General features: G+C 39.7%; 1 protein-coding gene across 2 annotated transcripts in view; it reads right to left on the bottom strand.

Moving 5' to 3' along the window:
* The window catches only part of LOC123764411 (multidrug resistance-associated protein 1), a 73,041-nt gene that overhangs the window by 9,693 nt on the left and 48,949 nt on the right, over positions 1-14,399 (bottom strand). For both annotated transcript variants that reach the window (XM_045752253.2, XM_045752254.2), the window contains exons 22-30: positions 13,732-13,821; positions 13,255-13,345; positions 12,264-12,372; positions 11,991-12,117; positions 10,196-10,333; positions 6,488-6,598; positions 6,178-6,336; positions 4,391-4,557; positions 3,144-3,338 (exon numbers count right to left, since the gene is read on the bottom strand). In XM_045752253.2, the coding sequence (XP_045608209.2) occupies positions 3,144-3,338; positions 4,391-4,557; positions 6,178-6,336; positions 6,488-6,598; positions 10,196-10,333; positions 11,991-12,117; positions 12,264-12,372; positions 13,255-13,345; positions 13,732-13,821 (1,187 nt within the window). The remainder of the gene's footprint in view (positions 1-3,143; positions 3,339-4,390; positions 4,558-6,177; positions 6,337-6,487; positions 6,599-10,195; positions 10,334-11,990; positions 12,118-12,263; positions 12,373-13,254; positions 13,346-13,731; positions 13,822-14,399) is intronic.

Here is a 14,399-nt window from a genome sequence, read left to right as displayed (position 1 = left end):
TGAGGACAGTGGTGGTGGTGGTGGCGAGAGGTGAGGACAGTGGTGGTGGTGGTGGTGAGAGGTGAGGACAGTGGTGGTGGTGGTGGTGAGAGGTGAGGACAGTGGTGGTGGTGGTGGTGAGAGGTGAGGACAGTGGTGGTGGTGGTGGTGGTGGTGGTGGGAGGTGAGGACGATGCTGGTGGTGGGAGGTGAGGACAGTGGTGGAGATGGGAGGTGAGGACAGTGGTGGTGGTGGTGAGAGGTGAGGACAGTGGTGGTGGTGGTGAGAGGTGAGGACAGTAGGTGGTGATGGGAAGTGAGGATGGTGGTGGAGGTGGGAGGTGAGGAGGGTGGTGGAGATGGGAGGTGAGGAGGGTGGTGGAGATGGGAGGTGAGGAGGGTGGTGGAGATGGGAGGTGAGGATGGTGGTGGAGGTGGGAGGTGAGGAGGGTGGTGGAGATGGGAGGTGAGGAGGGTGGTGGAGATGGGAGGTGAGGAGGGTGGTGGAGATGGGAGGTGAGGAGGGTGGTGGAGATGGGAGGTGAGGAGGGTGGTGGAGATGGGAGGTGAGGAGGGTGGTGATGGGAGGTGAGGAGGGTGGTGGAGGGAGTTGGGAAATAAGACAGAGGAAGGTAGAAAAGAGGAAGGTAGAAAAATGAACAAACATCAGGATACATGAGTAGCCAACATTTGACCCTGTGCCTGTGACTATAGGAAAACGAGATCTAGCTTTTTATGCTCCGCCTTTAGCCGTTTATACCTGATGCACTAATTACCTCTCTCAACATTAACATTTGTCATATTTCTTCTTGAAGTTGTGGATGAAATTGGTTTTAACGTCTTCCTTCAATTCATTTCACTTGTCGCCCACTTCTTTACATCTCTAATACTCAATTGCATGTCTAACTTCCACTGGTGTTCCCTTGTCCTACCTCTTTTAACTTAAGTAGACTTCTCTTGTTCACACTGTCAATTCCCTTCAGGATTTTGAATGTGATTATATCCTTTCTGTTTCTTCTCTCCTCTAAGCTTATCAGGGTGAGTTGCATCAACCTGTCCTCACAGCCAAGGCCTGTCAATATGCTACTAAAATCCACATTGAGAAAACCAGAGTTGAATGGAATGAAACGCCATTTTCTGGGTGAGACCCAGAGGCTCCCCAGAGCTATCCAGGCTGATATGAATATAAGTATTAGACTTTGGCATCAATGTGAATGGGCCTACTGGAACCACAAGCCAGAACCTAGCCCTCCCTCAATGAGGCACGAGGAGCAATGGCCTGTAAAATTGTGCATGTGGTTATGGAGCATTCTATGTCTGTCATCGACCGGGTCAGATACTCAGAAAGGTAAGCGCCCCAAAACAAACCCCTATTCTGGTTGAAACTACCACTGAAAATCAAACAAGTCGATAGAACTCCCCAAATGAAAATGAGCAAACAAGTACGATGTCACCACGTCGCTGCGCCGCTTGTCTGCGCAACCTCCCCTTCCCGGGACGGGGATGGGGGAAGGGGAAGCCCCAGACCCTCGCCCTGGCGATCCACCCTGCAGTTCTGAGGCTGGATATCAAAACACACAAAAAAACGACGACCAGAGGGAGGGAGGTTTGCCGGGAAACCTCCAGGTCTCGCCCAGAAAATGGTGTTTCATTACATTCAACGTTGGTTTTCTAGGGGGAGCCCCTTCGGCTCCCCTGAGCTACTTCACCAAAGATAAGGAAAAAGAGTGATGCACCTGGGAGGCATTCGCTACGCACATCTCAAATTGAAAGCTAGATAACTAACGGCACAAAAGGATCCAGCAAATGACCCGGATAAACCCAAACCCAGGAACAGGAAAGAAAGGGAAACCAGGGCAATCCAAAGCGCATCCCCGGACACAGAAGCCGAGGTGCGGAATTAACGACAGAGAGTCGCAACCGGACACAACACAAGATGCATCCCCGGCCTAACCAACCAAGCATCAACAACCCAAGGACCACCTGAAAACAGCAGACTCGTACTACCCAAGAAAAAAAGAAGACGGCTGGCACCGAACAAACCTACCACCTGGACCAAACGAGCAGAAACCCCTGCGCCAGAAGAGAGTATGAAGCCCCCCGACCTGACCCCCAGAGGTCAATGCCTACAGGAAAAAACCAGAGATTACACCTGGTTTGTGCACCACCAGAGAACCGCTCAACACCACAAGGCACAGAGCTGGAGGACAGAATTCAGGAGCCAGAGTCACATGACTGTTGCCTATCACATCAGCCAAAGAACTGCAAGGTGGATCGCCTGCGGGAGGGTCTGATGCTTCCCCTTCCCCCTCTCGAAGAAGGGAGGTGAGGAGGTGGGGAGGCATTGTGCAGTGAAGCGGCGTGGCAACGTAGTGACGTCATATTCGTTTGCTCATTTTCATTTGGGGAGTTCTGTTCACTCGTTTGACTTTCAGTAGTAGCTTCAACCAGAATAGTGCTTTGTTTTGGGGCACTTACCTTTCTGGGTGCCAGACCCAGTCAATGGCAGACATAGAATGCTCCATAACCACATGTGCAATTCTATAGGTCCTTGCTCCTCATGCCTCTCTGAGGAAACCAGGTTCTGGCTCGTGGTCCCCGGTAGGCCTAGAACTCCATTCACATTGACTGATGCCAAAGTCTAATATATCCATATCAGCCTGGATATCTCTGGGGAGCCAAAGGGACTTCTCCCAGAAAATTTAAAGTATTCATAAGAGGCACATAATATGGCAACTTCTGTATTTATTAGTCAACAAACTATCCTCAGCTGTACCATTGGAAAAAGAAAATAGATGCTACTTCTGTACTTCCAGTAACCACTGAAGGGTCTTTCTTTGACACTAATTGACATTATGCTAAAATTATATTTGTTTGTGCTTATTAATCTTAAATACTTTCATCAATTCTAAATTCTATGATTTCCAAACAATTCTCATTCTTTTCACACACCCTTGTGAAATCAAGTGATAACTTTCACTTGTACGAATAATCACATTAGCAATGTGGATATCTTTGCTTAGTGTACTTCACATTTTTAATACTTAAACATCTTCCAAAATGTCTAAGGAAGATTCACCATGAGGCTATCTACTAAAGAAAGAGGAGTTACCAAAAGAAATAAGATACGAATAGATGTATTACTTATTCTATCTATTTCTTACCTTGTTGAGTCCATAATCGTATTCAGTCTATGGGCAATGGTGATCACAGTACAATCTGCAAACTCTCGTCGTATAGTTTGCTGAATGAGGTTGTCGGTTTCCAAGTCGACTGCAGCTGTCGCCTCATCCAAGATGAGAACACGTGTTTTGCGTAAAAGTGCTCGTGCAAGACAAACCAACTGTCTCTGACCAACACTGAAGAAAAAGGAACCAACCATATCATAATGATATCGTAATATAGTGTTTTGAAAGTAATGAAATGCCACTTTAGGAGCTGTCAATCATTAGCTCAGAAAACAAGTACCACTTGTAAAGGACAAATTTCCACCTTACCTCGTGATGATTTCAGGGCTCAACGTCCATGCGGCCTGATCCATGACCAGGCCTCCTGGTTGCTGGACTGATCAACCAGTTACAAACAGTTACCTTAGAGCAGTGTCAATTACCAAACACCCTGTCAAGTCATATTGAGCCTAGGATGACTCTGCAATAAGGCGGTGGTTCACCACCATTTCACCAACAAAATCCAGAGAAAAATAACTAAGTGTACAGGCCAGAAAAGCCCATGCCAAAGGTGTCATCAAGTGAAAAATTGGCTTTCTTAGCAGGTCCTCCAGTATTTGATCCTACTCCAGTATTTATGTTAGCCTCTGCAGATCCTTCATTCCTTCTATTATTTGTTTTAATTAATTACCTATTGACATATTTTTACCTGGAAATCCAACATTCTGCTTGTAACTCATTTTGTAAGTAGTATGTAATTTTGCTAAATAAACTATTATATATTATATTATTATTATTATTATAAAAACTAAGTACATTTATTACACAGTACCTGTTCGAAAACAATGCTGTCTGTTATTACATCATTTCTCTACATGTGTTCTACCTATTTGGTTTTAACTATTTTTTCTTGCCCTTTCTGTCCTGCCCAAGATTCAACCCCAGGATTCCTGACTGAGAGTAAAGAATGAACGTAAGTATACTACCAAGACCCTGTCCAATGGTGTTGTATAGTATGTTGTCTGAAAACAGGTTGTTATGGTTTGATAGCTGATGGGTAATGATGGGTTTCAGTTGGTATTAGACAAGGCAAATATTATGACATTAATATCTGAAAATCGAGCGAAACCCCTAAACAAAACAATGCATTTGATCTAGTCAAAGTCATTACTAATCATACATAGATAACACAAAGATCCAAAGAAACTATTTTAATGTTTATGGAATTAGCAAGATATTCTTACCTGAGGTTTTCTCCACCTTCTGACACTTCATATTGAAGACCGTTTGGTAGACCAGATACAAATTCCTTGAGATGAGACTGCTCCAGTGCTGACCATACCTTGCTATCATCATATTTACTGAAGGGATCAAGGTTCATGCGCAGTGTACCACTAAACAGCACAGGATCCTAATAAAGGAAACATCTATAGAATTCTATATCCTGATACCCTGCTTTATTAATACTAATACTGTACAATTAATATTATCTAAAAAGATGAGCAATGAATTATCAACTAAATCATGATTAGTACCATTTTCCACCTTCATTGGTCAGGAATGAAAAAGCCGATGTTGAATGTAATGAAACTCCTTTTTCTGGTTGGGTTTTGGTGGCTCCTTGAAGCTAGCTTGCCGAGGTAGCTCCACACAAACACACACAAGATGCATTAGATCTAGGAATCTATTGCCTAGACACAGGGAGCAGAGGATTGTTACGATCACCATCATCAAGGAAATATCGAGAAAAGCAAAGAAAAATGGACAACAGCAATGTTCACAGTAAAGAAATGAAGCAGCAAATGACTGCAAATGATCTACACAGCAGTTAGGTAGGACCAACTAATTACAGTTAGCCACTATAAGTTGGCAACACCACCAACAGCACTTGCTCTCACTATAAATAAGAGCTCAGTCCAGAGTGGAAAAGCCACCTACTGACAATCCAGAAAGGTGGGAAGGAGTGACCAGGGAGCAACCAAGGCCTAACCACAAAAGAGGCATTTCATTACATACAACACTGGCTTTCTAAAGATGAATGGTGGCTCCCTGAAGCTAACTAACCACAGTACAAAGAAAAAATGAGAACCCAACCCAGGGCAACACAAACTTAGCATGGACCAGGAACACTAACAAGGTAACAAGCTGCCAGGACCCCTAGAAGACCTCCAAAACCCAAGCCCAAATAGCAGCCTACAACATTTTGGAAACAACAGCTGTCAAAGTTGCAAACATGCGAATATCATGGGTCTGAGGGTAGATAGCAAGTTGGCTAGGCATAACAATACTGACAAGCCTTGGAACAGGGGATCAATAAAACCGGATCAATAAACGCATCCAATGAAGCAGTGCGTGTGGTATGCAAGTGGTAACAGCTGCAACCAGACAACAAATGATACTCCCCCTAGCCAGATAAACAAAGAATCAACAACCAAAAGTCTTCTCTGGAAGCCAACCATCTAATTTTTCCCCAAAAGAGAGGAAGACTGCAAATGTATGTTTACTAGGGCTGAAAAAACAAAAGCACCCTTCCAGAAGACAGCATGAAGCTTCCCCACCTAGTAACCAGAAACGAAGGGACAAAAAAAAAAGAGCCTTGAGAACCTATCATGTATGTATCATGGGCCAACACACAATCCAGAGATCAAAATGACTCAGGTGGAGGATGAGCTGGCTGAAGGTGAATGAATGCATCAGACAACTTGCAAAATGGCACCAGCAATGTATCAAATTCTCAGTAATTATCAGAACATTGTTTACAGCACCTTGATAAAGGATGTAGGTTTCATCCAAAAATTTGGCAATACATGCACAAGTATTGGGTCTTTTCTTTACCTTCAGTAACAGTATTCTTATTACCTAAGTTCTTAACCGAATGAAGAATATGAATGCAAGAGTACAGTATGAATACGAAATGGGGCTCTACTGGTAATTCTCTAGTAATATGGTCAGAGTTTTAACAGAAGTGCCAAACATTTTAATAGCAGGACAAGATATTGCATATGGAAGGATATAGATGCACATGACTTGCCTGAGGAATTATGGTAAGTCGGCCCCGCAAATCATGTAGACCTATCTTAGAAATGTTGATGTTGTCAATGATGATATTCCCTCCAGCTGCTTCTATGATCCGGAAAAGAGCTAATGTCAGCGATGATTTACCAGCACCAGTTCTTCCAACAATTCCAATCTGATAAATTAAATATATTTAAAAATTAAAGAATAAAAAATTACAATACTGTACTGCTTATATTGCAAGATCATGTTATTCCAACTTAAGTTCTCTCTTACATGGGTAGGAAGAAATACAAAAATAATTTAGACTAAAGAACATAATTTACCTTTTCTCCCCTTGTTATCTTACAATCGATGTTCCTCACTACCAAATCAAGCCCCTCACGGTATCGAGTAGAATACTGATTAAATTCTACAACTCCTGCTTCAGGCCACTCCTGCAAACACAATCATCATATAATAGATTTGCAAGAATATCACCCGTAGCACTTGCTCCAAAAGCACACAATGAAAGAAAGTAATTTTCCTTAAACTTTAGTTTTATTCCTTCCTATACAACCCTTACTAAATTCTGGTCTTTAGTCTAATTCTCTTAAACTCTATTTCCTTTCAATGGCACTGAATTTAGCTACATTTAAATCTAATAACCAGCTTTTTGTCATTACATTATAGCTAACTCCAACTAAATACTGCACCAGCTCTTTTTCCAAAATTCAAATTTCAAACCTCAATCCTCCATCAATATCTGGGCATCACAGTCACATGTAATTTGTTCTGGAAACCTCACATTACAATGATTGCAAAGTTTGCTTCAAACAAATTGGGTATTTAATTAGGTTCACACATGTAACAATCGGTTACTCCTAGCTAAACAAAATTTTTTTTTGCTGTTACCTAGAGCAACCAGGTTGTAGTGGATTTGTGGAGCCTGCAAGCCACTCCAAGCTACAGTCTGTTGGTCTAAGCTACCACAAGTCAAGCCTGGTCCCAGGCTAGGCTTGGAGAAGCAGTAGTAATCCCAAACCCCACTTCAGGTTTCTCTTCTACCAAAATATTTTCTGCATTTCAGAGAAAATCTGTCCATTTAAGTTAGTTACCACAATTTTTTTTACAGTGCATTTCATTTTTGACCACACATACAGGGTAAGTATTTCCTGACATTTCTTGGATAAATTTACATTAAAGGTTATGCTAATCTCCTCTTATCCTACTGTCTATCAATTTAAAGATGTTATTGTTGTCCACAATGTCTATTCCCATCCAAATTTTTTATGAAGTGATCATATTCCCTCTTCCTCCTCTCTGTTATGGATAAGAATAGTAATCTACACTTGTACAACTAGCAAGTGGAAAAACCCAGGTGGTGGTGACATTTACTGGACACACACTTTAAAGCCATATAGAGCACCTAGGGCAGTTCAGAACAGAGGAGCTGCTGCACCAACACTCAACCCATAAAATCCAGAGAAAAACTACTAAATGCACAGGACTAGAAAGTTCTCAGAACTTTCATGAGAAAAAAACTGGGGCTAGACAGAAGTGACAGCAACCAGCTACCCTTCTAAGCCATGTGGAATGAACTAGGTGGAAGTAACTAGTCACTAGGAATGAACTGGTGGAGGTAACTGAAAGTTCAAAGAATACACAAACTCTTACTTTTACTAAACTAGAAAACTCGGCACGAGTTTAGTCTCGGTGAAAAATCAGAGGCTAGAAACAGCAGGCTCAGCAATCAGTCAAACTTTCAAGGGTTACAGGACAATCCTTCTCTAAACTTAATGGAAGTCCAATGCCACTTGACCCATTTAGTTCAGAAAAAATACTGCACAAAGAACAGGATGGAAATTACATACCAACATGACCATCATGTGCAATAGCCAAGTGTTGGAGCAGATTAATCGGCTAACAAGACCCAACACTATTTGCTAAGTGATTATCAAAATATACATCAATACCATAGTGACACTACCAAAACAAACACTTTCAGCCATGCATATCTCAGCTAATGGTGAATGAATCAATACTAGCTCTCTAATTAAGCACAGAAAATGAACTCCCATGTCACATGGGACTGGAAATCCACCTGGACCTATTTCCTAATGAATAACCAAACACTCAAATCAAAATTCGAGGCTACAATGCAGTGTCAACAAAAACCCAAGATGCTAAAGGCTAATCGGTCAGCACATTCCACAGAATGTGGAATGACCTTCCCAATCATGTCAAAGGCTGTACCTCTCTCAACCAGTTTAAAAGAAAAACTAAGTACTACCTAATAAGCTCCATGTAACCTACCTTACCCTAAATGTCAACCCATATCTTACTATTTTCAAACAATACTGTTTGTTGACTATGACTAACTTGTATAATTGCTGTTTTCTGCCATGTTCCCCCCCCCCATTACTTTTTTTCCTTTTTCAACACAATTTTTAATCTCAATTAGTATTAAGTTTTAGTCTAAGTGTTTTTTCCCCACACCTTACCCGAAACACTGTGTGTATTAGTGGCTTTAGGTATTGTATGTACTTGCTCTATCTATAAATCCAACATTATATTTGTAACTCATCTATGTATGTACATTTACCTGAATAAATATTTGATTTGACTTTATTTCTGCCAGACACTAGATACCACACCCAAACAGGGAGGTCCCCAAGTACACTACTAAATTCCTTCTAATTATGTCACTCCCTTAGATAGGGAAAGACTCAAGATGAAGCCACCCTAGGAAGGCATTGTCTGTGTCAAAGAAAGCACAGTTCTTTGTTCTCTCTGTTAACAGACTGCTAAGACAGTGTCTGCTTGTGGACAATCTTTGTTAGGCTCTGAATTGTGGTTATCATGATACATTGATTCACAAGGTATGTGGTAATTATCATACAATGATTTAAACTTATTATTATCTGGGTTTTATACCAATAAATCTAATATACAGGTAGATAGATATTATATATATATAGATATATGTATAGATATATGTATAGATATATGTATAGATATATGTATAGATATATGTATAGATGTATATGTATATGTATATGTATATGTATATATATATATGTATAGATATATGTATAGATGTATATGTATAGATGTATATGTATATGTATATGTATATGTATATATATATATGTATATATATGTATATATATATATATATATATATATATATATATATATATATATATATATATATATATATATATATATATATATATATATATATATATATATATATATATATATATATTATATATATATATATATATATATATATATATATATATATATATATATATATATATATATATATATATATATATATCCTGTCTCCCATTGTGAGGGGTATAAGATTCCGATCTCTGCTCCTGGTAGGTCATAAAAATCTTAGATGCCTGCTAAGATTGTACTGGCCCAGGGGCACAAGTGCATATGCTCTGAGGAGCCACTATGAGGGGGCCATCCAAGAAAAAATATGTATATTGCAAGTATTTTGCAACTAAAATACAAAAAACTTCCTCAGTACAGATATATATTGATTGAATTTAAGATGATATTCTAAATTTGGAACAGATATGGTCCAAATTGCTATCATGAATCATTTTCAGAAAGGGCCCCCCCCTCATTAGCTCCCTGTAGCTGCTGTATACCACTGGAGCCGCTAAGCCTTGGAAAATTGTGCCAGGTCTCTAAGAACTACTTGAGCCTACAAGTCGCACACCTATTACAATTTATCCCTCAGCAACAAATGTTTGCCTTGTTATCTATGGGTATCCAATTTTCTCCAAGCAGTGGCTTATTTTATTGCACTTGTGTACTCTGGTGGGATATTTCTAATCCTCACGTAGAGCATGCCAGATTCTGGTCGTCATTTCCAGTAAGCAAAAGTGGGTCTTGGGGACCTACTGTGTATCCCTATGGCTTTGTGCTTGGGGGCTGCTGGAGCTATTGAGGGGGCATTCCCAGAAATATATTAAAATTCTTTAGCTATACTGTGAATGTTTGACTTCAATGAATACTGCATTATCTCTTACCTTGTGAGGCTTATTACTGGGTATGTCCCATGGTGCCTCCTGTGGAGTTTCTGTATATTCTTTGATGCGTTCTACAGCTACTATGTTGATCTCCACATCAGAAGACATACGAACCAGCCAGTTTAGAGTTTGTGTTACCTGAAGAATGGATACTCAAGATATTGCATCACTGCAAAAAAATTAAACAGGTAAAAAATAAAAATATATTAATTGGGAACACAGAACTGTATTATAGAAGTATTATAGAAGAGAAATAATGACACTATGATGACTGCTATTAAGTGCAGTGAATGTGTCAGTGAACCAACAGAAAATGGGGCTTTAACATTCTTAATCCAAGTAATATACTTGCTATAGCAGGATGATTCTAGTAAAATCTTTCTAATGTAGAAGGTTATTTTTTGTTCAGTTTTAACACCCATTTCCTATTGTGTTTCCTCTGAACATTTAACTCGAGTACAGTACTCTGTTTCCTAATCAATTACAATACAATGCAATCCCAAAATAACCCAGCATTGAATGTAATGAAACACAAATTTCTGGATGAGCTCCAGAGGCTCCCTTAAGTTATCATACACTGATTAGTCCTATACGTACTACAAAGTGCCATCGGTCACAGAGTTCTATTGGCCAACGGGACCACAAGCCAGAACCTGGCCTCCTCAGAGAGACGCAGGGAGCGATGGTTTTGAACATTTTACATTTAAAGTTAATCATAATTGCTACCAATGGGTAAGGTCTCTCTTCTATCACACAACTTGATAATGGTCCTGGTTGATGGGGTTCTGGGAGTTCTTCTACTCCCCAAGCCCAGCCCGAGGCCAGGCTTGACTTGTGAGAGTTTGGTCCACTAGGCTGTTGCTTGGAGCGGCCCGGTCGCTCCAAGGTCTGCACCTTACTAGTTCGTTTCACTGCACCTCTGTATAGAAACGCCAAACAAACAGCAGCTTCTGCCTAGGCTCATCAACCGATTGGTCCAACCATAGGTTCCACATGACATCATCGGGAGTAAGGAGAAAGCAGCCTTTTCAGTCAGCCTAAGTGAGGTCAAAGTGACCTGACCACAGGCCCACTGGCCACCTCTTGCCTCCACCAACAGCAGCCAAAATGGTACTCACCTAATTGTACTCACCTAATTGTGCTTGCGGGGGTTGAGCTTTGGCTCTTTGGTCCCGCCTCTCAACTGTCAATCAACTGGTGTACAGATTCCTGAGCCTACTGGGCTCTATCATACCTACATTTGAAACTGTGTATGGAGTCAGCCTCCACCACATCACTTCCTAGTGCATTCCATTTATTAACTACTCTGACACTGAAAAAATTCTTTCTAACGTCTCTGTGGCTCATCTGGGTACTAAGTTTCCACCTGTGTCCCCTTGTTCGTGTCCCACCCGTGCTGAAGAGTTGGCCTCTTCGTGTCCCACCCGTGTTGAAGGTGGCCTCATTATCTTGTCACATAACCATCCATTGTATGTCTTCCATCAAGCTTTAACACGATGATACTCCAACCCGAGATGACAATCATACTGGGCAGTGCACAGTACACAGCAATCTGCAACTATGGGTGGGCAAGTTTGGCTGAAAAATTTCCACTCTTCCACAACCCGTCAGCAAGAGGTGTTTCATTACATTTAATTTTTTTTTTTTTTTAAGAGGTGCATGTATATTTAAGACTTATAAGATTAGTTATTACTTTGTTTCTAACCTTTTATAAGATTTTATAACTTAACAAAACTTGAAGAAAGTATAATGCCAATAAATTTTGTGACTTTGCATAAGTACTGAACACACTTACAGATAGTGCATAGCTGACAGATAATCCCACTATCCCACCACTGATGCTGCCTCGACTCATGACAGCAAATGCAGCTGCAGAAAATGTCAATATATTGCCAATGGTCTCCAGGCGAATTGCCAACCATCTGTGAACATCATAAATTACATGTTATACAATATGAAACAATCTAATTTACAGGTAGCTAGAATTGAAATTCTACATAAAACAAACTAGGAAATATATACACACAGTGCTAGTATATAAGAAGCCATTACATGTTCTAAAACTTGCCTGTTTGCCATCACACTTGGGTAGTAACAAATCTGATTGGAATCAACTCTTCTCTCAGATTCTAAGATGAACTCCTGCTTCTTACTGTATGCTCGGATGGTTGATGCCCCTGTGAAAAAAAAACTATTATTATATGTTCATTTTGTCTATTATTTAAACTACAGTTACACCAATTCTACTTGTCTTACAGATGCAGTACTCAGGCTAATTTTATTTACATTCTTCCTAAAATTCCTCCTACAGTACTTTCATATGTTGACCTAACCACACACTAGAAGATGAAAAAACGACGACGTTTCGGACGTCATCTATGTTCCAAACTTTCTAAGAAACGTGACCAAACATAAACCTATCCATCCTTTTTTTCTTTCTTTCTTTTTGTTTTACTTTCTGTTTTGTTCCTGTTTACTCCTATTATTACCCTCCTACATACCCTTTATTACACCTATCTTTTGCCTTGCTCTTACCTTCCTCTAAGTTTTCCTCTCCTCACCTCTCTCTTACATTACTTATGCCCGTGCCTCTCTCGTCTCATCACAATTGACTTGATAATGGTCCAGGATGGACTGAAACGTCGTTGTCTTTTCATCTACTGGTGTGTGGTTTGGTCAACATTTTTCAGCCATGTTACTGTGACTCATTATCTGCATACTTCATATATTATCAAAACAAGTTGCTTTCCCATTTTACTTAATTAAACTTGGATATAAAAATTTAAACTTCCATTAATTTCCTAGCTAGTGTAAAATATGCAAATCTGACGGTAAGACTTCGATGGGTTTGGCTTCATATTGTATTTTATTTTAAGACTGTATTTAAAATAATATAGAGAATTAAATTTTGTAGTGTTTCTGGCCATAATATGAAGTAATTTATTAATGTTGTAGTACTGTATTTAATCTTAAGCTATTTAATACATACAATAAGCTATTTAATACATACAATGTGTAATATACATAGTAAAAGAAAATGATGCTTTAGAACCACACACCTTGTATGCTCTCCTGGAAGTGAGAGTAGATGGGGGAACGGGAAACTGATTCAATGCGCTTCAGCTGCCTAGATGTGGCCACATACAAATTCTATAAATATAAAACACAAATGTGTTGAAGCCCTGTTTATCAAGTTTAAGAAACTTTACACAGACTCAGGAAAAAAAATTAGATGAGATTGGATAACTTTAAGATAAAATATTTGAAACAGTATTTTTTAAACACTTTGCACCTGGCTGTATAAAGTGGAAATGTGGTGATTTGGTTAACTGTATTAATGGAGAGTAATGGAGTTAATTCATTGAAACTGCAATACAGTATGTAAAAGATATGGCAAATGAAAGAGATATCTAGTTTGGACACTTTGACCACCTCATAAACACGGGAAGTTGGGTAGTGATAATGATTGTGACATTCCCATGTACTTTGCAACATACAGCTTAGATAAAAATATATAGTCAAATAGGTATAATTACCTGAACAAGGTAGTAGATGATCATGGTTGGCAACATAACCACAACAAAGATAGGAGTCGAGTAGATTATTACCAAAAATGTTGATAGCACCTAAAACAAAACAAAATATTTATAATTTAATTTTATTGCTGACCCAATCCACACCAAATGTAGGTGTATTGTGGTGAGATAGTGGCTGACATTATTACAGGCACTACAGTATATGAAATTCTTAAAACAATAGTCTTTTTGTCATTACCACAATGCACACACACACAAACTTTATATATAACTATTTACATGTTTATGCACCATTAAAAACACAAAAGTTCTGGAGGGTGTGATAATCTTGGAAACAGTTGTTGATGAACCTTGCAGCTTCACACAGTCTGCACCCAAGTTGCAACAACCTTCATACACTGCACTCAACGCTGGGCCTTCGCATCACCTCGTTTGAGGTGATGAGAGACTCAAGGTAGTGTAGAGAGGTAGGTAGAGACTCAAGGTAGTGTTGTAGCACACTATCTTTAACAGTCAGTTTATTCCAAACAGTGTTTATCATTGTGGGAATCATGGTACCTCCGACTGCTACTTGTGACAGTTCACCGTTCTTTACAAGCATTTCTGATAAAAGATTAAAGATACACACAGATGGTTTATTGTGTTTCCACCATACCCATGTTGAATGA

The sequence above is a fragment of the Procambarus clarkii genome, chromosome 82, assembly GCF_040958095.1.
Source record: "Procambarus clarkii isolate CNS0578487 chromosome 82, FALCON_Pclarkii_2.0, whole genome shotgun sequence".
In the NCBI taxonomy this organism is placed as follows: domain Eukaryota; kingdom Metazoa; phylum Arthropoda; class Malacostraca; order Decapoda; family Cambaridae; genus Procambarus; species Procambarus clarkii.
Note: the sequence above shows the minus strand (reverse complement) of the source record. Positions and strands in the feature narration are given on the sequence as shown.